The 27,919-nt window shown below is 41.6% G+C and overlaps 1 protein-coding gene across 5 annotated transcripts in view; it reads right to left on the minus strand.

The window, feature by feature from the left end:
- Positions 1-27,919, minus strand: part of ARHGAP22 (Rho GTPase activating protein 22) — a 144,469-nt gene that overhangs the window by 18,361 nt on the left and 98,189 nt on the right. For 3 of the 5 annotated variants that reach the window (XM_027648154.1, XM_027648157.1, XM_027648156.1), the window contains one exon: positions 18,363-18,539. In XM_027648154.1, coding sequence (XP_027503955.1) covers positions 18,363-18,539 — 177 coding nt within the window. Of the gene's footprint in view, positions 1-5,052; positions 5,316-18,362; positions 18,540-27,919 lie in introns of those variants that run through there. The other 2 variants (XM_027648155.1, XM_027648158.1) reach the window with 2 other exon arrangements.

The following is a 27,919-nucleotide window of genomic DNA, read 5'->3' on the forward strand; positions in this document are numbered from 1 at the left end:
GCTGCCCTCCAGTAGTTTGCAGCTAGCCAGCCCTACAAGCAGCAATCCCACTAGGAAGGGATTGCTAACACTGCAGAGTACAGCTGTCAACGTTAGAACTGGCTATTGTGAGAATCTCCCACCATCTTGAGACCCTTTCTATATCTTTTTATTTAATTAAACTTGCTGAATGAAAATGAAAAAAAAAAAAAAACAAACCCAACAAAACAAATCAGTAAAATGCATGCAAAATCCATTGCCCTTTCTACTAAAAAGAAAAGTGCATGCTATATTTCTTGCAGCTTGGAAATATCAAAAGCACCAGATACCCTAAAATGAGACCAGCCTAGGTTAATTCTTAAGTCAGATCTACTGTAGACACACATCATCAGGTATGAAGCACTGTCTCTTTCTTTGGGGAACATGAAGTTCCTGGCCAATACCAGTTGCTAAATGCCACTACTGGTACCAGATCTTTTGACAACAAGGGGCTCAGGCTGTAAGAGCCAGAGGTCTTAGTTCAATTGCTGCCACTAGGAAACTGCTCCATGTAAAAGGACAGTCACTGAGTTGTGTTCTGAAATTCTAATTCTAACACTCTACAGTGTGTGGTGGAGTCATGGAGGACAGAATCCAAGTTAATCACATTTTGGTCATAAAAATTCAGTAAGTGAGGGAATCCCAGAATTTACTTAATTTCAGATGACAAGAGACCATAGCAGATAGGAAATTCTATTTAAAGATTTCTCAAAGCAAGAGGAAGCTTTCTACAGATATCAAGACCTTCAGATTGTTCATTCAGCAGTTAAACCTGCAGCTCTAAAAAAAAAAAAGCAGCATGCAATATCGGACTTACACAACCAATAGCCAGAAGCAGTGTTTAATGGCTGCACTTATGTCCTTATACCAGGCCAGGGAATTTGGTCATTTCTTAAGGCTCTACTTACCTTCCTCCTAGTGACCACGTGTTCCATTTTTACTTTAGTGCTATATTCTTGAGAGGCTGATAACTTCTGGCAGGAAGCTTCCTAATGCCTGTTCCCTGTTCTTCATAGGAGATACCATGTCAAACCATAACTGCTTTCTATTTTCAGTCCAACCCTGCTGAATCCTCAGTGAAACAAACCTTTTGTTATCAGTTTCAATTCCCTGAATGAAAGCTTCAAGAAGGATCCTGAATTCCAGTTTCCTTTCCCTGCCTGTTTGTTATACATTAGAAGACAGAAACCTTCCTTACACCACAGCCTACACAACTGCATTACAGTATCAAAGCCGGAGGGCCATGAAAAGTCTCAAAGGAAATTCCCTCATCCTGGCAGGAGGGCATGCCCTGGAGCATGGGAGCGACTTATCTTTATCACTGTATATACTGGATTTATTGCAGAGTAAAGGTTTTACTAGTTCTCATTTCTAATCTGTTTGAATTTTCACTGAGTTGGGTGTCTCTGAAGCTATGTTCTAGGATAGGGAATGTCTTTCTGCTTTTGCACAGGTTGCTTGGTAATCTCATCACATAATCCCTGTTGTCATGATGGGGCATATCTGTTTCCTTTAAATGATACATGTTGTTCACTCTTCTAGATGCAAGACATATAGGTTCAGGGAGGTCAGCCTGTGGTAGATAGCAGCAGGGCAATAGCAGCCCTATTTTCTCAGATCTCTACTTGTTGAATCACAGCCCTGTTTCCTAATGTATCTGTTTAGAGAAGAGTGTGGGAAAGAAGTAAATGCTCTGCATTCCCCAGGCACAAAACATATATAATGTTTTTCTAAAAGCTCATGTTCTGGTGTTCTAGACTTAACTCAGATCAAGGACAAAGGCAGTGTCAGACACACACGTAAGCAAGCACACACAGAACAACTGCATGCATAATCTCCACTGAGGCTTTGTCTACTTTTCCCGAGCCTTGGCTGGTCTGTAGTCAGCAACATGCTCTAATGCATTTCAGGCAACATCAGTCCTTGCCTTCAACTTGGAGCACAACAGCTGCAGCTTTCTGTAGGTACAATCAACCTGTGAGTGACTTCCAAATAACAAGTGGACTACAGTCAAACAGAAACCACTGACACAGAGATTAAGGAACGTGATGCTAAGGAAACAGAGATAGAAAGGGGACCTGCTTTGAGACTCAGATGGAGCAGCAGATGGACCCTTCACAAGCACAGCATCACCATTACTGTCTGCTGCACATCCAGATGTTGGGGATCCCGTCTGCCCCCTTCTCGCACACTGAGGTCAGTAACACCTTTTTCTCCTGGATAAAAACAACGATCTTTGGAGGAAACAAAGGCACTGAAATATTCTTACACTGTAATACTGCTCCACCTCCCTCCAGACCATTTCAAATAGGTAACAAAAAAAAAACAGGCATGAGACCAAAACTGACACGACTGAGGATGAAGCTGACCTATCTATCACATGATGAGTGAATGGAATTGGCACAAGTGCGGGTTTCTTCTTGTGTGACAGTGTGTGCTGAAGGGCTGTGCAAGTGGGATCACACAATCTGCACAGGTCATTTTTTGTGGGGAGATGACTCTGAAGCCATTGCCAGGCTGAAAGACTTCTCCCAGCCCAGCTCTCTTAGGTGCCTCCCACCTCAGTTTGGCAGCCCCACTCCAGCCCAACCCCAATTGCAGAGCTATGCATTTTCTTTACCTTGAATCCTGATTTTTCCGGGAAAGCACTAGAGAAGATCACCAAGCATTGCACAGACCAAATACTTCACCCAAAGCTAAGTCTGTTGCTAACTGCAACTTCTCCTCTGTTACATTTTTCCAGTTACACTGCATCTCTGTTTTTGCTTTATCCTACTTTTTTTGCTGAGCCACAGACAAGGACCACCACAGGTACTCCTCAGAAGAAAGACTGCTCTCAGGCCAAGTCTTTTGGCAGTAAGAGCATTATGGTTGGTGTTTAGAGAGAAAAAGCACAGAGCTGCAGCTAGAGTGGGACTGGAAAGCTGGCCTTGGAGAAACTGTTCATCTGTGCAGTGGCTGCAGAACTTGTCCATGGCTTAGAAAGGGAAAGTAGTGCTAAGGTTCATAAAAGAGGAAGCTAAGAGCTATCTTTGGCGTGGGGCTGGAAAGGGACTGTCAAAGGCAAGCTGGAGATGCTGACAGTTGCAGGCTTGCAGAAACCTTTCATGTGGGCATCTGCTGGGGGACCTTGATGAAGCCTGCCCTCAGGAGAATTATCACCAGGGCTCTCACAGCCACACTGGTAACAGATGTAACAGATGCGCCTACTTCAGTCTCCCAGGGCTAAACAGGGCAAACTGAGGAAGCGGTGTCCTGCTAGCCCTGTAGTGTTCGTCTCACCTCAGTCAGGTCTCAGAAGAGCTTGTCAAACTGTGTACTAAAATGTCCCTGAAACTACCAGGTTATGACAGCATCTCTGGGTCGGACAGGGACTGCCCTGCCTTGCAAAGAAAAGCTAATGTGGAGCCAGTCACACACAGCCTCATCTGCCGGTTCCTCGAGGCACAGGCCTGTTTTTAATCACTGGGGCCTGCAGCTGAGACTGAACTTGGCAGCACTTCACTCCATTTGATGATCCCGCTGGAAGACATTAAAGTCTTTTTCTTCATTCAGAAGAAGGGGAGCCAGTGCCATCCAGTCACACTCCAGACAGAATTAGGCTGGAAATAAAGCCAAAAGATTGCTAGCAACCTAAGGGTTAACTTTCCTTGTCATACCCTTATCTATAGTTAGGCCCTTTTGTTTGGTTTCAAAGCAGAAAAAAACTCCAGCATGCCTGGAACCACATCCTTAATCTCAGAAAGATTCAAGAGATACAAAAAAAATGGGCTAGCAGAGCTACAGAATTTCTTTCCTCCACTCCAACAAGCTGTCTCTGTTCTTTAAAGATTTAGGTGACTCTTTGTGGAAAAAGCGAGCCAGGAATGATGTACTGACTAAGACACAGACAGGCTTTCTGTCCTGGCCTGAATAGCTCACCCACCAGCTCCAGGCATACAAAGCCTATACATTCAGCTATGCTGTCCAGACATGCAGTGGGCAGGAAAATATATGCTCTCTGCTACATTTTTCCTCTTCAGAGCTCTGATTTCAACCAAAATAAACTAAAGACAGAGATAAACTCAGGTTTTGAGTAGATTTTTTTCGTGGGGAGGACTGAGGACTCCGTATGTGCTTAAAGGGGGAAAAGTCCAGACACACCTACGTCAGCTGTATGTACAGCTTATTACACACACGTTAAAAGATGTGTGGGAAGATAATCAGGCTTACACCTGGATGCTGCTGTACAACAGAACATACACCCGCGCACGCATGTGGTGCCTCACAGACAGGCAGTTTACGGATATAAAGATTGTGTACGTGCTCACCTGCACAGGTAAGTGCCTGCTTTTACCTTCCCACTTTCATTCTTAGTTTCCCATTTATCTGTCCCTCTCACACATGAAAGCACTGAGAAAAAATCACAGGCAGATATTCAGAAATGCATTTGCTTCTACAGCACAAAACACACACAAACCTATAACTTGTTTCCCCTCCCCTAGCCCACCCAAGCACACGCTATGTGACTTACTGCAGCAGCAACAGAAAAAAGAATTGCATGGTAGGAGCCATATGTACCTAAGAAAAAGATAGTCCTGAAAAACTAAGCATTCCAGCCAGCCAAAGAATTCAAGAATGAGGGAAAAGAAAGGAGGCAACAGATAATTAAGAATCAAGAAAAAATTATGAAATAACTTGCTCGTGGTCACACAAATGGGTCTGTGGTAGAACTGTGTGTCTTCTGACACTCCACACAAGGAATAGTTTCCAAATACTAGGAGTTGATTGTTCTCAATCACATACATCCATTTAAATATTCTATCCAAAAGCAAAGAGAAACACTCCTCCCCAGAACTATCTTCAAACGCTAGCTTGGTCTCCACTAGTATTTTTGGCCATGGGACAATGACTGTCCTTCCCATTCTTTCCCCCTTTGTAAAGTCAGCTCCTATTTTAGATTCTTAGTTTCTGTCTAAGGCTAAACTCAAATATCTGCTTTTCCTCTAGAAAGAAAACCATAACAAATCTAAAGTCTGGAAAATCATCTCATACCTCTCGTTCTTGTGCAGCACTCTGCTACATGACAGGCGCTGAGCTTCAAGCAGAAACCAGGCAGTGTCAGACAGCAGGAGCGGCAGAGAAAGAAAGTCCTGACTTCAGGCATCAGACACATTCTGGGTCCCAGCACTGGCAGCTTTCCATTCACCCAGCGCTTCAGAGCGGAGAGCAGCCGATCTGCCCTGGGAGATAATCTCGGCAGCACATCTGGTCTTAGCTCCACAACTCGGCATTAATTATGACTTGTGCAGAAAGCATTTGAAATATCCAATGAGATGCAGAGCTCCCCGGCTCGTTCCGCACAGAGAAGGAGAGAGGAGAAAGACAGGCAGGTAGGGTCTTGCCCACCCTCGAAGCGGCCGCCAATGTAAACAGCAGCTAAGTATGGGTCACAAGTTTTAACAAAGGCATCCCCCATCGGCTCTGTAATATATTCATGCTCTAATTGCTTGTCAGATCTATTCTAGATAGCTGGAAAAGCTGAGCAACAGTTGCCGTCTGCATGCCACACTCTGGATCCCTTCCTGATACAGGCAATATTAGCTGTGCTGCAGGCAACCTGGTGCCCTGGTCTGGTCCCTGATCTGCTCGCAAAGCACCAGAACCAGAAACCTCATTTTGGAGGGGAACATTTCCCCACAGTAGCCTTAGCATGCTCCAAGAGTACCTCTACAGCTCTGGGACATGTTGGAAAGTTTTACAAAGCTTAGGAAAAGCTACAGTGTCCTTGACCTGTGCAGGTTTTTTGGTACTTACAGCCTCTGTTTTAGCTTTTTACAGAGAAATTGCCTGACAATTAATATCTCAGCTAAATAACTGGTAGGGGAATGAACTAAAAGCTCCTTATATGTGAACCAATACCCAGTCACTTTGCTTGCAGGAAAATATTCACCCCTCTCAGCTCCTGCTGTCAGAGAAAGAAGCCTGTAGTTAAGAAAAAGGCTTATCACACAATGCCCCGTGCAGTTATACAGAGGTCAGCTCCCCATCCCATTCACAAAATGCACTCATGTGACTACAAATCTGCAACATTCCACCACCCAAAATCTTTTTCACGAAGCTTTTGGGTAATTTTATCAAGTTTAGCTAACTACTTCTCCCTCTGCAGGGAAAAAACAAAAACAACAACAAAGTTATCCCTGTCCACAGTTGCTCATCTGCTTCAACTATTAAAATATGTCTGTGGTCACTGTATAGAGCACATTCATCTGAACTTAGTGGCCCACCACTTTCTTAGCTACACTGTGGCCTGGCTTGAACACACGTGTCAAAGAAGACACTGACCCAGTAGTCAAGCTCTGAGATTCCAGTCAGTGAGATAGTGTTGTTCCACAACAAACTTCTCTACATTCTCTGTTTTGACCAAAAAGCTCCTGAAGAAAAGAGTACCCCTCACTACAGGTGAAGGCAGTACCAGGATCAAAAGCTCCAGTTCTTGAAAATGGTATGATTCTTGGGGCTGTCCTGTGCAGCGCCAGAACTCAGACTTGGATGATACTAGTGGATCCCTTCCAACTCAAAATATTCTATGATTGGCAAGGTAGTAAGGCATTCCTCAGCTATTCAAGGTATACCCTGAGTAGCATGGCATTGCACACCTAGACTCAGAAGCTCAGACAATACACTAGACACTATTTAAAGCACACTACAGAATATTTGGAAAGTGATGGAAATCCTTAAACAAAAGGTACAAAAGAGACCCTGGGTATTCCTCACCCTTTAATTATCCTCTCTTCCCTTGTTGTGAACGCAGCAGGCTGCAGGTTAGGGAGAGCCTGCCTACAGTGCTAACTCTTCTAAATGGCAGAGACACCACCAGGATTTTTGGCACTATTCCCTGGAATAATATCTCAAAATGTGTCCCATCTGTTAATAACATTATAGCGCCTAAGACTCAGTGTTTGGGATAGGAGCCCAGGAGATAGCAAATGCAGACTTTTATTCTTCCATTCACTTCTCCATTTCTGTTTTCCATCTCTCAAAACACAGAACCAAGGAGGTATCCAATGAAATAGAAAGTCATGCTGTTTAACATGGATATTGTTATACCCAAAGTATAATTAACCTGTGAAATTCACAGCGTCTCTGTGGCCAAGGACACAGCATGACTCAAAGCATGATTAGACTTCTCCAGAGCCTATAATTCTATGAGTTGTAAGATGATGAAACTGATGCAAATTCAGATTTCTGAGTTTTCCAAAGAGCAAACACAGATCTCTGGTGAGAGAAAAAAGCTGGAGCACATGCTTGCTCACATAAGCATCATAACTAAAGCAGAAAATGGCAGCTGCCTCAGTTTGTTCCCTGCACAAGGTGACTGTGCAGCTATAGGTGTCCTGTGACAGCAAGATTGTGCTACACTCTCCAGTTACCACCTATCTTCTTACATGAAACAACTCTCAATCCTTTTAAAAACGTGTTAAAAGTTCGTGACTTAGACTATAGAATATGATGAGACTGGAATAAACACAATATAGATATAGAGATATATAAATACAAATTTTTTCTTCTTGTTGAATTTCCAGGTCATACTTGGATCCTGCTTTCTCTGTTAACCCCATTTTCAACAATGAAATCCAAGACTCACACATAATCACTGGATTGCAGGGGTTGAAGACTCTAAAAGTATACTTGACACTGCAAGAATTGCAATAAAATCCAAAGAGTTGTCCACATTGCGTATAAACTACCATCTGGTAGTTTTCACCTGGAGATCTCCTCGTACACATGTGCCAAGGAGAAAAGGGGTAATGGAGATTGAACTCCCTCTTTCCCCACTTCTATGAAGTTGTTTAACTGTAGAAAAGTTTACCACTTGGCAAATCTTATTTTCTAAAGAAGAGCTTAGGTTTATTAGACAGTAAATCTCACATGAACTTGCTGCTGGGAAACTAGAGGCATTTTCTTTCCCAGTGTCATTGTAGGGACAGAATCCTAGCAATGCTCTCATGACCTAGCACCACTGCAGTTACTCTGTTGCAGATACTGGAACACAGAGAAAGCATTCTGCGTATATATGTCACTACAAGCCTCAAGACTGGCTGGGAAGTTCACTACAGCTCACACAACCTCTGAAAATCTAAGCATATTTTAAGCTTGGCATCTAACTCAGGTGAAATTCAGTCTTGAATCTGGTTGCAACAGACAGGAGTGGTGAACCCGCATGAACTCATAAAATATTCCTCCTCATCTCTGATTGTGAGCAAACTTGTTGGCTTCTACAGCTCTAGCAAGTGCCCATAGGGTGTGGGTATTTTTAGATACAGACTTAGCGTATTAGCTAATATGCTCAAGCGGATCTGAGGGAGTTCAGAGCTAGGAAATTGCTCTATTTGTACAGAAAGGGCCTAGTATCAAAGTTAGAACCAGAGCTGAAGTTCCCTTATTTTCAAGAAGGTTGAGCCTTATACAGGCTCATTTTTTAATCTGGGTAAGCACAGGCACTTGAACATCTTATATCTGCTGAAAGCTGGCAGTGAGTTGGCTACAGATCATCAGTCACAAAGCTGAACTCAGCAGGAAAGACTTCAGCAGTATGTCCTCTGTACAGAAAATTTCCCTTCCACTTTCCTCCCTCCCCAGACTCTTTGGTCAGAACCTTCTCCAAAAAAAAATTATGATCCCACACCCCTCACCTGCTGGGGTCTTCACCTTTACTGGTGAAATGAAATCTTCTGAGAATAAACAGGTTTCTGCTTACTGACTGATAAAACAGTTCACTCTGGGTTAAAGATTAGCAAATAGCTATGCTCACCCTTCCATGACAGCAGATTCTGCCTAACCTGTGTGAGGTGTCTTCCCAGCTCTCCAAAATATGTCAGAAAAGGAACTGTCTAAGGAGCACAGCAAATTACCCTGCCATGGACTCTGATCAGTTTATGCTCTAAAATTGAGATTTTAACTGTGTGCTCATTAAGAAAAGATGATAAACAAACCAAAACATCACTTAACCACGGCACTGTGAATACAGAGCCAACCCCCTGTGTTTATTGCTCTGTTTTTCTCTAAACAAAGGCAAGAGTATTTAGAGAACAAAACATTAAGAGCAACAAAAAAATGCCTTTTAGTAAGCAGTGATCTGGACAAACGTGCCCTGGAAAACTTCTTTCCTAAGATCATATTTTACAGAACCTTTTTGTTTACTGACTCTTGCATATGTCTCTCTATGTTTAAAAAAGAGCTTCCATACCATTGTCATAAGCTATGTCTGTAGAAAGCACCTGACCAACAGATCATCTCTTTGAAGTGTGCTGCATGTTGATGCCCCAACGCACAGAAAACTTTACGAAAATTCTGGGTATAAGTAAGTTAAAAAATAGTTATGACACAGTATAATTATTGCCACCAGTGTCTCATTACCAGAGATAGATGAGAATTCCAGCTGTGGGTTCAAATGCAAGCACCATGGAGTCTGAAACCTGCTGCTGATCCTCATCTCTAGTACAGAAAGAAATGATTTATCTGGATTTCTGGCCGTCTAGAAACCTGGCAGGGCCTGTGATCTAGACTCACAACCAGAATTTAGCACACCAGGCACTTTTACCCATTCAGAAAACCAAACAGGTTTATGTCTTGCAGCTTTTCCACATCCCAAGACTTCCCATATCCCAAGGCTTAAAATGCAAACACAGCCACCGAGATGCAGATAGGATCAACACTGAACACACTGGATAATTATCCAGCTCAAACTTCATCAGAAATACCTCTGTCAGTCTCTTGCAATTGTAAAACTCACTACCAGGTAAATTGTGTATGGTTTCACTTTTTTGTATCCTCAAACTCAATCAATGGTGAAAATCTGTTACCTGATTCCCATATATTTTTCTTTATCCTCCACTGACCAACTTAAATCCTCAATCAATAAAAAGCACAACTTAACTTACAGCTTCACCACCCAAGCAATAACATCATCTCAATTCCAGCAACAGCTGAACCTGACTGGCTGTGCTTGGGGAAGGGATGGCATTTAGTTCCAATTTGTAAAGTGGATAAACATTTCACTAAATTTGCTAGCCTATCAAGTACACTTCTAGAAGAGGTAAAGAGCTGAATGTTCCCTTCTCTGACTTGCAACTCAGAAGGCATGAAGGGGAAATTGCAAGTCCAATTACATGATGATGAAAGAGGAAAAAAAAAGGAGCAACTGTGGAGGGTAGAAGGATAACATTAGAAAGAAAATAGGAAAAGAGAGACAGGGTGGATTTATTTGTTCTTGACTCCTAAATGGTTAAAATTGCAACTTGCACGGAGCAGGTTACCATTCCCTTTCATTCAGTAATCACATATCCTCATAACATTCATCAAAGGACTAATACACAGAAATTAAAATACTTGCCTGCAAGCTGAGAAACACCACAATAACATGTTTGTCCCATTAACACACAGCCAGGATGTGCAGTGAGAACCAGCAGTGTTTTAAAGACTGTCAGCTTTTGGACATCAAACACAAATCTAATGATTACAGGAGTGGTCTCACTGAGAAACCACCAGTGTAGGGGGTGGTGTTGGTCAGACCAAGTGCTACAGGCAGTAGGCACCAACAACGTGACAAATGCACAGCCACTGCCACCTCTCCATGGCTGAAGAGAAGAGGAAAGCAATCCATTATTGAAGCTAACACAAACCTCATCATATTTTATCTAAAGCTGAACTACTCCTCACAACACAAGGCACATGAAGCTAATGACTGCCTCCAGAAATCTTTCTTTGATTGCCCAGGTAGACTTATCTTCTACGAACACAAATAATTTTATTTTTAATCCATATGTTATTTTTATTGTGACAATGAATTTCTCATTTCAGTTGTGCTCTACAGGAAACCCAATTTTTTTTTTGGTTCAAACCTCATCACTGTGCACTGTTCAAATTCTCCTTAGATGTGCCATTTTATCCATCAGACCTTCCTGCAGTTTTCTCTTTTCCAAGAACATTTCCAAAGTAATTTTTTTGAGGAAATGGATTCAGATGGATACATTTTACATCTTAATTGCTTATACAACCTCTGGAATACAATTCAGGGCAGAGTTTGTATTAAAAATTCTACCCTGAGCTCAAAAAACCTTTCCTAGCACAAGTTTCATTCAAATAAAAACATACCCATATGATGTTTCATTCTATCAAATCAGCATTTCTCAACCAAAAGAAGTTCCATCAAGCGAATCCTATGAAAAGCTTTACTCTGTTCACCTGCAAATGTTACGAAGTCATTTCTGTTTGTAGTTTTTCTCTACCTGCTATCTGGTTGAGCAGAGGCACCGAGAAGCTGCCTGTCATTCCCCAGCTCGGGGTGCCTGCTCTTTGGTGCCTCAGACTGCCCACGGTAACAGATAAAGCACTGCAAATTCATTCACCTGATGCCAAACTGCATTATCCTTCAGAAGCCACCGGGACTAAGCTGGCTAACGACAGCTGGAGATGGTGCTGCAGTGCAGAACTTGTGCTGCTGCCTGGGGCTTTTGAAACCAGTAGCGGATGACTTTCCCCCTGTCAAGCCCTGACACAGTACTCCAAGAAAATTAATTTTTGCTCTGTGTTGACCAGGCTACTGCATGGTCTCCACTCAGAAGCCAGACCAGCTTAGGCTCTAATACTAAATGACACTGAAAGCTTTGACCCAGCAGCTTTAAAAGTGAAATACATGCAAGGAGCAGGGGAGCAGGATGTGACTTCTAAAGGTAAGATCTTCCAAAGTCAGTAAGGAACACCTTTTGCCCTTGACACGCTTCACTTTTGCTTTTAGTTTTAGACCCTTTCATCAAATATTTATACACACACATAGGAACCATTCTGCACCTTCTCTTCTTCAGGTTAAACAATCCCAGCCTCCTCAGCTTCTCTTAGTATTTTACTTGCCACAATCCTTTAATCATTTCAGTGGTCTTTCACTTGACTCACTCCCATAAGCCCATGTTCTTCTTGTCCAGGGACATCAGAATTGGATAAAGAACTCCAGATGTGGTCTTACCAGCACTGAGGGGAAGGCTCACCTCCGTGAACCTGCTGGTAATGCTCTTCCTAATGCAGTCCAGGAACCTGTTGGCCACAAGGGTGCATTGCTGGCTCATGTTCAACTTGTCCAAGAGCATCCCAGGTGCTTCTCTGCAAAGATGCTTTCCAGTCAGTCAGCTCCCAACATACACCATTGACTACGTTTATTCATCAACTTCAGGTGCAGGACTTTGCATTATTCTCTGTTGAACTTCATGGAGTTCCTGTTCACTCATTTCTTCAGCCAGCTGAGACCCCTCTAAAATGATGACACAATCATCTGATACACCAATCATTCTTCCCAATATCATCTGCAAGCTTGCTTGAGAGTCTACTCTGTCCCATTTTCCAGGTCATCAACAAAGCTGTTAAACAATACTGGCGCCGGTGTTACCCTTCACATCCCTAACCAAATTCAACTACAGGTGTCCTTTTCCTAAGTCCATTCCTGCATGCTCAGTTTCTCTGTATTCCCCCTCTTAGGTCACCGGTCCCTGCTTCCACTTCTGTGCTTCCTTTGTAGGTAATGAGCTTTGTCAGGAGCTCCTTGTTCATCCATGCCACCTTTGTTTAGTTACCTGCACAAGGAAGAGTGCTGTTAAGCTTGAAGGAAGTAATCCTTGAAAATCGACATGGTCTCCTGGCCTCCTCCTCTCTCCAGGACCACATCCCATGGGATTCTTCCAAACATATCTCTGAGAAGGTCAAGGTCCAGGGTTCCAGACAATCTTTCTATCTGCATTCAGAGTGGCTCTTTTACAGACAGTCATTGTCACCTCAGGCAAGTTAGCTGATTGCTCAATACTTCAGATTCTTCCTTTACAGAAAATGAGGACAATTGCTTTTCCCTACCTCAAGGCAGTAGAATATGACAGTAAAATATTCTGGTCATAAAGCATTAATGGAAGACCCAGATGTATCTGACAGAGATAAATTTAAAAAAAGAACTTAATCAGATCTTAGATGTTAAAACTTTCTCTGTTGTAAACAGTTGCAGCAGCAAGATCCACTCCCAACTCACTTTAGTTACATGCTGTATCTCAGTTTCTATATCCAAAAGTGTACCATCTGCTTGTGATATCTTTACCTGGGGCTAGGCTAACCAGCACCTCCTTGCAGATGATTCATGCATCCCCTAGTCCTGGGCAAATATCTGAACTCATAACCCCCATCATCTTTCTCTTCCTCTTCCCTTGGCTGGGCCCATTTCCCAGCATTAGACAACAGCAAAGAGCAAACAGTGATAAGCTGCATCAGGCGCCAGCTATCTCTGTGCAGAGATAACAGCACCTATCAGGCACAACAAACACCACACACCTGGGGGAGCCTGCACAAGGGAAGCCCACCCTCACACCTAGTGAAGGGGCACCTCTTGACCCAGTCAGGAATCCTACTTGAGACTGTCAGTCAGGGGAGCCCACTAGCAAGAAAGGGAGCAGAAACCTCTTCTCTGTCTTCACACCGGGCAAATAACAGAAGACACCTCCCTGCTCTTCATTACTGTGGTATCTTAGCATCTTAAATTCACTGATATGGCTTTATGCTTATGATGCTCTTACTGGAAAATTTCCATCTTACAGGTGGAAAAATTAAACTCAAGACTCCCAAAACTTAATCCTAGCTTCTAAACAGTCTGGCATCCAGGTGGACATGCATCTAATATAAAACCTGACCCTTCACAACAGATCATGTTTGCTCTCATGCAGGTGTTATCTGAAAGACATTTACTCATCCAAAGCAGGATTCCTAATTAGGCCTATGTAGGTCTAGTCTTCCATTTACCCATAAGGACATTGACCCAGGAACTAAATTATACCTCAGAGACTTGTCCCCTAGTTTGTAGCTCTCCCCTAATACAAGACATGGTCTGCACAAGGCCCTGGTTGCCAAAAAAAAAAAAAAACCAAAACATTTTCTGCACTGTTTGCTGGCAGAAGAAGAAAGAATCCACGCATCATGGTTTATCTATATGGGAAAGATGTCTGGAATTAACAATAGTAGAGTGGCTTTCTCAGTGGACAGTTCCTCAGACCCCACCAGTTAAAAAGTGACTATTCCTCCTGAGCAGAGAAACTTCCTGAAGCTCTTGCAACACAATTACTTTGTCACAGGGTAAAGCTCTACATGTTTGCCTAAGGGAAACACATCCCTTCCTACTACTTCACCTCCCCTGCATCACAAGTAACTGATGAAAGCTTGGGATGAGGAGGAGGAGAAATTAGGATAAAGTAAAGGAGAAAGAAAGCGGCTGAGACGTGTATTTCTGGCAGAGGAGCAAGGAACTGCTCACGGCAAGACAGAATATGTAAACAGAAGAAAACAAACACAAACATAAATCAAGATTAACAGAGAATTATTCTGTCCCCATGGAGTGTTGGCTGTGTGCTGAGCTGTGAGATAGAGTTATGCCACTTGGTTTTCAACTCAGGCACCAAAAAGCCCAGGTTTTGTATCTCATGGCCAAAAATTCAGTCCTAGACACATTCTGCTCCACAGCTGATGAAAACAAATATAAGGAAGGCATGTCAACTGAGAGGTGTGTAGAAGAAAAGGGATTTCCTTTTAGTGGCTGTACCTCAGAAGTACAGCCCCACCCTATATGTACAGAGCTAGGAATGACCTCCTCTCTCCCCCAACAACACCAAATGGAGGACACTAGCAAAGTCATTCTCACCCAAGCCTATGGCCACAAACCGTTTGCATTTAGCACTATAGCACTGCTACAAGCACTTCACATGAAAGAGCAGCTGCTGAACAGCATGACTGTAGGACACAGAGGGACTCTCCAGATAAGCTTTTAGTGGTGTAAACTTGGAACAAAATTTGTCACAGAAGTAAAAAGGACCATAGGAAACAGTTTTAATCACCCTCTGTCAGAATGTGCTCCAAAACTTACTTCTATCAAGTCACTGTGACAAACTTTTTTCTTAAAGACAATCAAAACATACAGAATACTCTCAAATCTCAGTTTACAAAATCTTCTGGTCTGAATGAGATGGGCTAGACTCAAGAATTAAGGAGCTTGAAACTCAAGGAAACTTGTTAGAAATTATTTTCCCTGTAAACAAGACAGTTCTTCTTCAAAAGACTCAGGAACTCTAGGATTTTATTTTAAAGCCACATTTGAAGTGTATTTCAAAGAACACATTCCATATGGCTTTTAAATCTGAATGTGTCTCCTATTAATAATTTGGGATCCTCAGCAGCTTTGGGGAGTTTTCTATTTTATTTTAAGAAGCCTTTGCTGTTGACCTTTAAGCACAGTTCATGTGCTCGCAGCAACATATAAGAAGGTACCCTCAACCCTTTTTATTTATGTTTCTTCAGTACATCAGCAAAGATTACAGTGTGGTTAAGCCCCCCCCTTTTATCTTTGCATAATTCTTTTTTACACCATATCAACCTTCTCCAGGGCTGGATATTTGCATATTAATAATGAAGCCTGCTTTTTAATTCCTCCCTTTAGCTTAATATATTAAATAGTGTTGATAGATAAGACTTGGCTCTCAAATTAGTGGTGGTAGCAAAGCAGAGTTCAAATTATTCAATTAAAACAGAGACAGCTATGTTTATTGTCTTCCCACATTTGAATTAAGCTGCAGTCTCACTCAGAGAAATTGCCCTGCTCTGATTCTGATGGAGAAAGTGTAAGTTTGATCATTTCCCCAGACTGCCTAAAAACCATTTGGAAAAATTGGTTTGAACATCTTCACTGTTTCATAGTTATTGACATTCCTATAAACTCTTTGCAAAGTGCAAAGAAACTGAGGATGCAGCTCCACAGTTCTTTAAGCCAATTTAAGTGTGGGTTGCAGTCAGAATGAACAAGCACGCCCTCTTCTACCCCGTCATCTCTCCCCCATGTCCTCCTTGTGTTGGAACTACTAGTCCTGCAGCTGCATGGTTAGCAGGACCAAGGAATCAATCTACTTTCAAACTAATCCTCCACCCTTTTTTTTTTCCTGCCAGGTCATTTCCTACTGCACAGCTGTGTAACCACTAGTGTGAGCAGAATGAAACCTGGTGGGAAGCCATAGTTGCAGTGGGAGAAAAAACCCACCCCTGACAGTGCTCAGTACTTCTGTTAGCTCAGAGAAGTGAGCGCAGCATAAGAATCTGCCCATGCAGCTTGGACTACAAAGCAGGCATAGCCAAGCTAGCCTCAGTCTGCTGCATTTCAGTAGTCAGGCAGAGAGCTCAGGTCACACTGATTGCCCAGGATGTACCCATATTCTTGTGTAGTTTTAATCTACAGATAGGAAAAATCAATACATAATTGCACTTATTTCCAACTCTGCAAACAGCAGTGCTTCTCTCCCACAGGGCTTAAGCCAGCTCTCACTGACATCCGAAGCAGCCTTTACACCAACATTGATGGAACAAGATCAAATCTGCAGCATGTGAAAAGAGCAACAAACAGAAGCTGCTGTATTCCCCCTTGCACTGCTGTAGTGCCCCCGCCCACTTCCACATCCTCATGATTTCATTTTATGGTTCTATGGTATCTCATAAAGTCTCAGTTCCTGGAATCAATGTAAGAGTAACAGTATCTGCCTCAGTTAAAGGATAAACCAAAATGTCATCTGATAGTTTTGCAGAGAAGTTTAGAGGTACAAAAGAATAGCATATTAATTAGGACAATACTACCCCTTAAACAGACAAACCAAAAAAAAGGAAGTCCATCCCTACTTTTATGCTATTCTGATGTTTTTGTTTTTAAAATATTGGGATTTTTAATTATTTATTATTTTAATACTTAAAGATGTTTGCTCTGAAACTACTTCAAGAGACTGTTCAAAACAAGCAAAAAAAGAAGCCAAATTTGCACTGATACCCGCAGTGCTGACAAAACATGCCCTAAAGATGGCTATTGCTAGAACATGTAGCGTTTGTCATGACTGCCTCCTTTTTCCTCACAGTATTTCTTGGATGCACATTGCAAAGCTGTAAAATACACACTATAAGGTCCACTACAAATGGCCACAGAAATACCAACTCAGATTCTGAGACTTCTGATGGAAGACTTTCACTGAGCTCAGAGACTAAAAGACCCTTCATTGTGGACTGGAATTCAGAGTGAAAGCAAAACAAGCACATATTCATGTTTGAGGAGAAATCATGGTAGACCCGTTTCTACTAAAGAAGAGGGCTTGTTCTGCCCACAGCACAACAGCATCACACACAACCTCTCAGATCAGATACAAGCTAACTTTTTTATATACGTCCTTTCTGTTAAGTGAAAGAAGGATCTAAAAAAAATTCATCAGTAGAGATTTTATCTCCTCCAGACAAAGCAAATGCTGCTACACAGAAACTCCAAATTTCAAGAGTCACTTAAAAGAAAAAGGAAAAAAAAACAAACCAAAAACCAACAAGATAAAAGTTACTAACAAACACCACGTCTTCTTAGTGACCTTGTGGTATTTGAGCCTCCCTCAATTGCATCAAGGTCACTTTTCTCACCCCTACACCCAGGAAAACTAGTAACTTCATTTCTGCAAAAGTAATTGTATTATTAACCCTTATCTGGCGCTTTTTTATCTGTACCCCTCAAAAGATGTCGACAGCACTATCTGCATATGATAACACTATCTGCATGAACTCCATCAGTAGCATGGAAGCCACTTCAAAGCCCAGTGTCCAGTACCAAGCCAGCAGCTGCTGTCACCAACATGAACTCAGAAGAAAACAACTGTGAACCCTTGTTCTATGCTAAACCACATAAACAACTCCTATCTAATCTACTGACTTGAGAATTCTAAGACTATGGTACAATATCAATACCAAGAGTCTGGATTTTTTGTTCATTTTAGCTACAGGAATTGTCAGCAGCTGTATTACCTTACAGGTGTTCACTCAGCCTGACCCTGTTCTTCTTCAGGCTACACCCCCCACTAAAGCCAGTGGAAGCTTTGCCTTCTCAGCTGGGCCCTACATTAACTAGATTAAAAGTTTTGCTGCCTCTGGCTGGTATGGATGTTCAAGGTGGGCATCTGCCCTTATGGAAGAAAACCGAGGTAACTGGATAGACTCCTTCATGTTCATAAGGATACAAAAGGTCCACAGAATATTTGCTGTAAAGAACTGAGCAGTGACAACAGCAATATGTTTGTTATCACAACCCATTTCTGAGTCAGTTATACAGTCTGCTTGTGCCCTTCCCTTCCATTCCTGTCCATCCCCAGGCAGGGGGGGGGGGGAGGGAATCAACCCAATCTCCTTGCTTTAAAACACTCCAGACAATCAAGAGCTTATCCAGACATCTCAGTGATTTTACAGTGTTACACATATCCTAGTATCACAAGAATATGTTTTACCTTGAGGCAAATGTTTTAATTTATGTGCATGTGAGCTATTTGCAATACCTCCACCAAATGGAGCCCATATAACCCGTCGGATGGCTTTTACCCAATCTTCCATTTCGTTCTGGGAATTAGCCATGAGCAGGAAAGCCTCATGATTGACAGGCATCTTTTCCCGGTCCCCTGCGCCACCTGAAAGACAGAATACAAATCTCTTTTAGTACCTAGTTCAGAGGAGAGCAACCAATGCTTAAAACCACTAAAAATCTGGGTCCAAATGATCAAATTATTATTTTAATTGAGCAGTTTTTCACACAATTCCTACACATGTGCTGCAGCACCCACAAAGCACAGGTTAATAGAAGATCAAAGCAGAAGTGCAAAATGGGCATTTCCAGTGTGGGAACCTGGAGATGTTGTATCTGCTGTCTCAGCAATAAGAAAGTGAAAGCATAGGCTGTAAGATCCCAAAGTATGTAATTAATTCCACATACCTGAGCTGAGATATTGAGAGATTATTACCCAGAAAGGGGACCAAGGGAATTGTAAGACATTTTAATGCTTCAGATGCAGAAGTCATAAGATTATCCACTTTACCCAAGTCCTAGGGAATTTCTAGTCTCAATACAAAGAAAGAGACCCATTCTGATTTTGAATCCTATTCAGAAGAAAGTTAAGACCTGGGAATACGAATCTGACTCTTCCACTTGACACAAGAACTTCAGGAGCTACTAACATTGGCACACAACATCTCAGAAAAGTACTAACCAGAATATCAAATCCACTCAAGCTGTCACATGCATGTGTCACCTGTGGATACTTCAAGACTTGAAACATTTTGACCCTTCTTTTCCTGTTTCCTTTTTAGGTCAGCACTCACTTCAGTCAATTTAAATCTTCCCCTCACCCCTCATTTTATGTTCCAGAGCTGGATACAACCTATGAGTGAGTACCACATAAATGCACAAAAGCTTTACAAGAGCAGCCTCTGTATGAAAAGGCTACTGATCCCATCCAACACAGCAGCTGCATCACTGGGGGCCTGGAGCTTCTCCATCACCATGGAAACTGCTTTGGCTTTGCTAAGGAGATAACATCTGAGCCGTTGTGTCACTATCATTTCCACACTTACATGGATTTCAGCACCTACTGGCAAGCTAAAACTGCCAGCCCGTGCTGAGCAGCTGAGATTGCCTGTCCATGGAATTCAGAGATAAGAGCAGGATGATGGTATGCTGTGGTTTCTGCAGAGCTGGTTTAGCATACACAGAATGTGTGCTTAAATCCTCTCTAATCTGGGCAAAGGAGCAATCTGGGAGCTGCCTGCAAACCAAGGAAGCACTTTTTCTCGCTATTAATTGTTTTCTGGCCTCAACACATTCAGTAGCATATGCTGATTTGCAAAGCAGAAATGGTAAAATGAGATATGTTGGGAAGTATTTTGTGGCTCTCTAAGAAGCTATTCACTGAACTGGGAAATTGAGGCAGTCTTTCAGTAAAGAGGAGAAACAATGGCCACCTGGGACTAGGCATTCAGCTTAAGAAACAAAAGCCATGATGTTTTATCCCACATGTATCCAAATTCTGCTTTTTTTCCTCATAGCATGCTCTTGGACAGTCTCCCATTTTGAATTTACTGAATTATTCATATTCTTTAAGATATATGAAGCAGAACAGCTCTCTATCTCAAGGTTAGGATGCAGGCATCTGAACAGATCAATGTTCCACCTTACTCTGCTACAAGGATGACATACTTCATCCTTTGCATACAGAACAGTCAGAGCAGGAAATTACAGTCTGGGAAATCCTTGTCACCGCCTAAATCTTTTACCAACATACTCAGCCTCATGATGAAAGCAGAGTTACCTTACCCAGCAGACCCATTACTGTGCCCTTTTTCACAATCACATATTTTATAGGAGATACGATAGCAACAAAGAGGTTTTCCACAGCCCTCAATGCACATAAGAAATTGGGTTCAGGATGTGGCATCTGGCAGATAGGTGGCCTGAGCTCAAGCTAGCTCTTCAGTGGAATGAAACAGTCTCAAAAAAACAGTTACTGTATGGGTCATACCATCAGCAAACAACTGAGCTTGGTCAAGGTAAAACACACATCTTATCCTTAAGTTTAAAGGGACCAGCTGAGATCTTGCCTACTCACACCACAAAGGGCAAAAAAGAGACTAGAATTAAATCACAGATTGCAAATTTAGTTGGAACAGCTGAACTAACCCATACAAAGATTGCCATAGGAAGTACAATAAGCAGACAAGGAAGACTTTTTACTGTACTTTTGCAGAAGTGGCGTCAGCATCTTCCCAAAGAATCACTGTACCATAGGGACCTGACTACAGCTCCCCTTCCCCAAGATGTTATTTGGACAAGCCAGCTGCTTTCTAAACCTTCATAGATATTTTTCATGAAAGCATTTAGGAAAAAAAAAATAAATTTAGACTTCTATTTGAGTCTCTAAAAAGTAAAGACTGGATGGGAAAAAAAGATTCCTGTACACACAAGACCTGAGATTCTGCCAAAAACTACATACAGCTCCTCCATGTCTGGCTTTCCCCACTGAAACTTTAAATAGGAGCAAGGTCATGACCCTACAATTTGCCTGTGGGAGAGTCAGCAGTGACTAGACATGTAACTACAAGCAAATGAAGGCAACTCTACACATGGAGGCCAGCTTAGAAACAAGAATACACTTCAGAACTACTTCTTCAAGAAAGCATCATGTGTTAGCATGATGTGAATATGCAGTGGCAGAGCTTGTAGACCCACCTGGAAACATTTTTCTTTTTTAGTAACATTTTACTCATACTCCTTTGCATACATGGCTGGTTCATTTCACTACATCCTTGAAGCAACAAGCAGAACTAGAGATGCCCAAAAGGCAGAGTTCAGACATATCTCTCTACATTGTGGAAATATTCAACATATTTTGAGTCTTAGAAGTCAAAAGAATAAGAAATTACTGAATTCAAACACCTAGATCTTCTTTAAAAAAAACCAACAAAACCCCCCATAAACCAAAACCAACAAGAACCCCCAAGAAAACAATGAACAATGTCACATGCACCTTCTTCAGAAGTCCAGAATTTTACCTGAAATTCATAGATGCTTTCTTTTCTGGGCTCAGGGAAGGATCTTGTTATGGATTTCAGGTTTGAGTTGGCAATACAACACTGTATCAATTCAAACACCCTAGACTTTAGAAATTGTTTTAGGAAAACAATTTCAAAGCTTCCTGCCTAGAAACACTTGGGGATGGAATTTTAATTTTGCCTCCCACAGCAGGATGAAGTTCATATTCAGCTACTGCATTCACACATCCTCTCTGTCACTAACAGAGCTTCAGTTCTTATTATGGTTGCTGTTAAACTCTAACCCTGAAGCGCACGAGCACTGCTTCTACTCTGTGAACCAAAAAGGGCCTCTAGCTACTCAGCACCATGACAGAGACACTCTGCTAAGGATTTTAAACACAGATAAGGGTTTTTCATACTCTTGAATTTCTTGCTTGTCTTTAATCAAGCTTCCATACAAACAAGACTGGGTCTCGGAGACCAGCCCTGCATAGCTCAGGGTTGCCATAGGCAGACATTCCAGTCCTTTTGCTCAAAGCTTCTTCCATCTCCAGACCAGAGTTTGCAAATACAAACAGAGTGCAAGCACCTCAATAGATGTGGCAGAAACAGGGGGCTTAACTTTGGGGATGAATAGTCCATCTGCTTCAGCATTAGCCTATGACCAGGGCATCCTGCATTCAGTTGCCTGCTTTGCTGCAGACTTGCAGTGCATGTTGTACAAGGTGCACTAGATTCCATCCTTAAGCAAGCTGGCAGTGCTGTTTGCCTCCCATCTGGGTGTATAGAAACTGGGAAAGGTGATGGCAACCCTGTAAGCATATACAGTAAACGTAAGAGCCTAGAAAAATTAAGGACTTGTTTTGTTACTGCTCACCATCAAATGGGCTGCCGGTCCCAGCTGACTTCAATGCTTTGCCACCCCTGTCTTAAGGTATCTTTGTCAACATGCTTTACATACCCTGGTAGGTATCTTTGCCTGGAGGAAACAGTATAGCTCTAGGCCCCCAGTTGCACTGCACAAGTTCTCTCTTCCAGGCTCAGACTACCTAAAGCTGGCAGAACTGCTCTCCTTTGCACCTGCTTATGTTGTTTCTGCAATTGCATTTCATATGGCCTGAGAGCCATCTCCTGCTAATGTCAGCCATATAGCATTCACCTCAGAGTAACGTGCCACCTCCTAATCCTTAGGAACAGTCCTCCTTTCAGCTCTCCCTCGCGCCCCACAACAGGGAAGGTTAAATACTGAAAGACTGGGACTAAGTGACTTGTTGAAGGTCAGATGTAGAAGCAGGAATCACAATCTACACTTCAAAGCTCTGTTTACTGAAAATTCTTCTTTTTTTTGACCATTCTTCTGGTACGCATTCACTGGAAAGTGCAAAGCATAATGCTGCCATTATGTTATATTTACCTGTCCTGCCTCGTATTCCTGTTCAAAGAACCTGCAACAAACATTCAGTTGCATCTCTCCCTTTATATAGCTGTTGCAATGAGGAAGAGTTGGAATTTTTTGTTTGCCTTGAACCTCATTTACTCAAGCTTAACCTTCTTAAGATCATTTGTGAACCCAAGCCTTAGATCCCCTTTGTCTGAGGGAAAAGTTCAGGAGGAACAAGACTAGACTTCCATGTAGAAGATGTTCCTGCCCCATTGCATGTAAAAGGAGGAACTTTTATACTCTCAAGTAAAGATGCTCTTGTGTTCTGCTGAAGTTGGCAGCTTCTTTTTTTTTTGCTTAGATAATTTTTCTTCCTTTTACCCCCATCTGGTTTGCCGTTCACCCATTTCTTATGTCATTCTGCTTACTGATGTGTTTCTATGTTGTCATTACATCAACACTATTGAAAAGTTACACAATTACAATAACTTGTGTATGTATATATACATTTGCATGTTTGTATTATATATTACACACTTGATTATATGTTTGTATTGCTTTGGCATGATAGTAACTCTACTGTTTTCAGTAAGGGTGACATTTAGTTGGCCGTGTGCTTCTGCAGCACACGGGGAGGCAAATGGCAGTTCAAGGCTGAATTGTGAAAGGGGTGGCTGGTGGGTAACACAAGGCCCAGCTGACGTGTTTGCCCTCGGTACTAAAGCAGGTAGTGACAGGAAGCCTTTGATTGCAGACAAGTAGCAACAAAGATCTTGACAAATGGACAAAAACTAGCACCCATAGCTGAACAGAACAATTGCAGTGATTCATCTTCCCTGACTTGCTCTTTACAATTGACTTAAAGGTGAGTATCAGTATTCAGGGCTCAAAGATCTCCCCGATAATGAAAGAAGGTGAAAAATGAGATGAATTATGTCAAGATTAAGGGCAGCTCTATTAGGGGGAATCTTCCTGAGCACAGCAGGGAAAAAAAACCAACAAACAAACCCAGTCTTGATCTTCAGGTTATGAGAAGAGACAAAAGAAATATCAGTGAGTAAGCAAAAGTTCATTAAGATTGCTTGGAATGGACACTAAAAGACTAATTCCATTTCTTCAGTCTTTTTGCCTTTGATTCCAGCTAATGCTGAACCTCTATCCTGAGTACTCTCCACCCCAAACAAAGGTTTTCAAGAGCCTGAATGCCAGAGATAGACCCTGTCTATCACAACTGAATCTTGTGTAAACCTGCCATCAGCATCAGTTTAAACTTCACTACAACCAATAACAACTCTACTATTTTGTTGCTGTTTTTTTCTGGACGATTCTTTAATAGAATGAAAAACTTGCTGTGCATACAAAACTCATCTTGAAATGCTCCATTTAGACTACTTGAGAACAGAAAAAAACAGCAAGAAAAATCTGAAGTAGTCAAGGAGGCAGAGATAAAAATAAGGAAAACTGGAGTTTTCTCAGTATGGGTAATATTTGTGAATTAAGCTGTACAGTAAACAGTGCTGTGTGCTTGCCATGATTTTTTTATATCTACCTATGTAACCCCACCCACCCACATATCTATATATGGAATATATGAGTTGGAAGTTGATTTGGAGCTGAGAGAGTAAATGCATGACTGTATTTTACAAAGCACACAAAACCAGAAAAATACAAGGCATGGGGATATAGTATCATGTGCAGTGCAAATAAACAAGCTTTGTATCAAAATAAGTTCACTGTGTCACAGTTCCAATGGAAAAATTTTCCTAAAGTTGGTGGCAATTTTTCCTAAGGAAAAATGCACCTTTGTAGGTGAAAGGTGTTTTATTTCCACAGTATGGAAGGAGTTTGAGAGAATTCTAACATTTAACATTCATTTGGTTGTGTCAATCAGAAAAGGGAAATCTTAAAAACCTCTTATTGTACTGAGGAAGTTCAGCTCATAAATTGACATGGTTCAGATTTTCTAAGGACAGGATTTACAAGCATACACTAAAATCTCATTGACTTCTCAGTCAAATATAAATGCCTAATTTCCTTAAACATTTTTCAATTTAACAGGTTTAATGATTGCTACAAGTAGATGGTGATCAAATTTTCAACTAAAAATCATTGTAGAGGATTTTCATGAGTCCATAAATGATTTTTAGATCCCAGATCTTAGACCTCATCCCAGAGAATAAAGCAAAAGCAGGCAAAGGCACTGCCATCTATCATCTATAAACTAATCCAAAGGCCCTGTGATCTCTTCTCCCCTCCCATGCCTTCTGTGGTTTCAGAAGCCATTAAGCTGCTTTAAAAAAGCACCAACAAAGAGATCAGACCTCAGAATTGTGGTTTCTTATGCAAAAAATTTGACAAGATTTAACATGAACAGAGTCACTAATAAAGTTTCTATGTTGTCATTACATCAACACTATTGAAAAGTTACACAATTACAATAACTTGTGTATGTATACATATGTATATACGTATATACAGGTACATGGACTACAGAAAACCCTTACAAACCTAGGCTAGTGATCTGTTTCAGTTGTCAGGATCAAGTGTGTGATTACTAAAACTACAATCAAGAAATGAGAATTTAGTTCAATCCCTGGCTTATTATTCATAAAACTGTACCTGCTAGCTTGACTCTCCTGCCTGGAGATGCCTTTCTTGATAATGTGTGTGGCCTTATTAGTCTAGACTTATCTATTTATTAAACTGAAGAACTGTTTAAGACTACCAATCACTTCAAATAAACCAATGCCTTGAAAATAAACCAAGTGATATTCCAGCTAGGCTAAACACTGGTAAGTGATGTCATACCCCAGGAACTATGGTAAGCAGAAAAAAAAAGATGTAATATAAGAGGAAGAGAGAAAAATAATTTCAAATACTCTTAAAGGGAAAATAAGTAGCACTGCACACAAACTTCACCTTGAACCCTTGCTTGTAAAACCTGTTTACATGAGTTCAGTGCTTTGTAATGTTTGAGTCTACTTGAGCTGAGTTTTTCTTAATGTGCTTTGTTTGGCCTCAGCTGACCTGCGAGAAGTTTCAGTAAAAACGCTTCAGTTATTTTTAAGTTATACTTCTGGCATTAAAACATATTTATTGTAATAGTACACCAATGGTCTCACATCTCCTTGTTTTCAGTGATTTGTAATTTCAGAGAAGAGACTACTATGTTGCCTGGAATGTGCTGCTCGCTGTGGCCCAAAAGTACAGTTTATTTTGGCTAAAGTGAATTCACAACGAGGGAAAGCCACCTCTACTGCAGCAGCCCAATATTTAGGGTTCAGATGAGCCCAGGCACAACATGCAACTGTTAAGTACGTTTTCTTCCAAGGACAAAGCATTTCACTTGTACCAACACAACTCAGGCAGTATTCCTCCCAGCTTCTGCCCACAACTACTTTGCTCCTTAAAAAGAGCAGATACTTAAAAGAAACAGATACTAACAACAATCATGCTGTCTCCCTAACTAGAGAGGTTTCAGGAGACTGTGAAATGTGCTCCCAATTCCATGCAGTAATCCTATAAGCAAGTTGTATTATTATTGCTTTGTTATCAGCTCCTACTAGCTAGTAGCAAGAGATGAAAACTCTCCAACATGGTCACAGATAGTTTAGGAGGCCAGTAAGGAGGATGCCAAAGAGGAACTGATCAACCATAATTAACATGAGGAGCAAGTACTACACCAGCAGTTTCTAGGAGCTGCATGACACCATTTCACCTCTGTGGCTGCTTGTTTGCTTCATCCTGAGTGGGAATTCTAGAGTACCAATGTTCTAATTACATCCAACGACATCTCAGGGGTTAGACTGTCAAACAAGTGACAATTAAGCCGTTCTGGTTCTTGACTCAAATAATTTTTCCTGATAGGTTACTGTGGAGACTGAGCATGTCCACTTCCAAACCTGGATCATAACAGAGACAGCAGCTTCTTAGGTGGAGCTCTCACTGTGCAATGGCCTCTTACAGCCATATCTACTGACAAAGCAGAATATTTAGGGTATAGTGTAGCCTAACACTGCCTTTGCCTGACGAAGTTCCTACTGGAAAAGAATCTGAAAGCATTGAGAGCTTAAGCACAGGTGCAGTTCAGCTTCTTCCACTTGCTCAAACTTTAACTCCAGAAACTCATAAACCCTTCCCTCAGAATCTGTCTGACATGTTACCCGCTCTTAGGGAGCTGTTCACCTCTGAAGGGTCTTAGAATGACAAAAGGACTTCTGTCCCTCTCTACAGGTGTGCTAGAGGGGAAAAAAACCCCAAACAAACAAAAAACCCCCCACTATTTCTTCTCTTTGTGGAAAAAGATCTGGTGATGGCAAGTGGGGATGACAAGGGGGAACAAGAAAGGGTTGCACAGCTTTTTCACCAGCATGTTCCATAGACAGCCTTGTACCAATTGCTTTCCCTTACCCTCCTTTCTTCCACTCCAGAAAACTACCCCTTGCAGTCTTTTCTCAATGTATTTGAGATCTAGAAAGTTATAATGAGCCCAGTCCTCAATGGTGATTAAGTGTGGAATTGCCTGCACTACATGTCATTTCAGTGACCTCCAGTTTGGATGGAAGGGAAATGAATTTTTCTCAGGCCAGCAGAAGCTACACACTCACAGGGAAGCAATTTAGGCCAGCCAGCTGTCAGAAGCTGTGTGGCTGTCCCTACAAGGCACATTGCTGGAGACATCTGAATTAAGGCAACTGTGAATTTGAGGGTTCAAAAAAAAGTTACAAATATATGTATGAAAGACTCAGAAAATAGTAGCACATCTATGCATAACAGGCCACATTGTTCCATGTGGTTCTCCAAAGCAGCAAGTGCTCAATGCTTCTGAAGAATGTATCAAATTATGTATTCTAACTGTGGTTATGTTTACATGTTATTATAAGGGAGGAAATTCCTTCCTGACCAAAGATGATGATACTTCATGCTTTGAAAAATCTGAATGAAAATTACTGGATAATTTTTATGCATTACCATGCAACCACAAGCAATTTGCTAATTCTCATAAATTTCTTTAAATCTTTAACACTGAAGACAAAACTTGAGAAAAATTTTAAGTCCTGACAATTAATTACTTACTATATAACATTAGAATGGTGAAGCCTG

The sequence above is a fragment of the Corapipo altera genome, unplaced genomic scaffold, assembly GCF_003945725.1.
Source record: "Corapipo altera isolate COAL_440 unplaced genomic scaffold, ASM394572v1 56, whole genome shotgun sequence".
Classification (NCBI taxonomy): Eukaryota; Metazoa; Chordata; class Aves; order Passeriformes; family Pipridae; genus Corapipo; species Corapipo altera.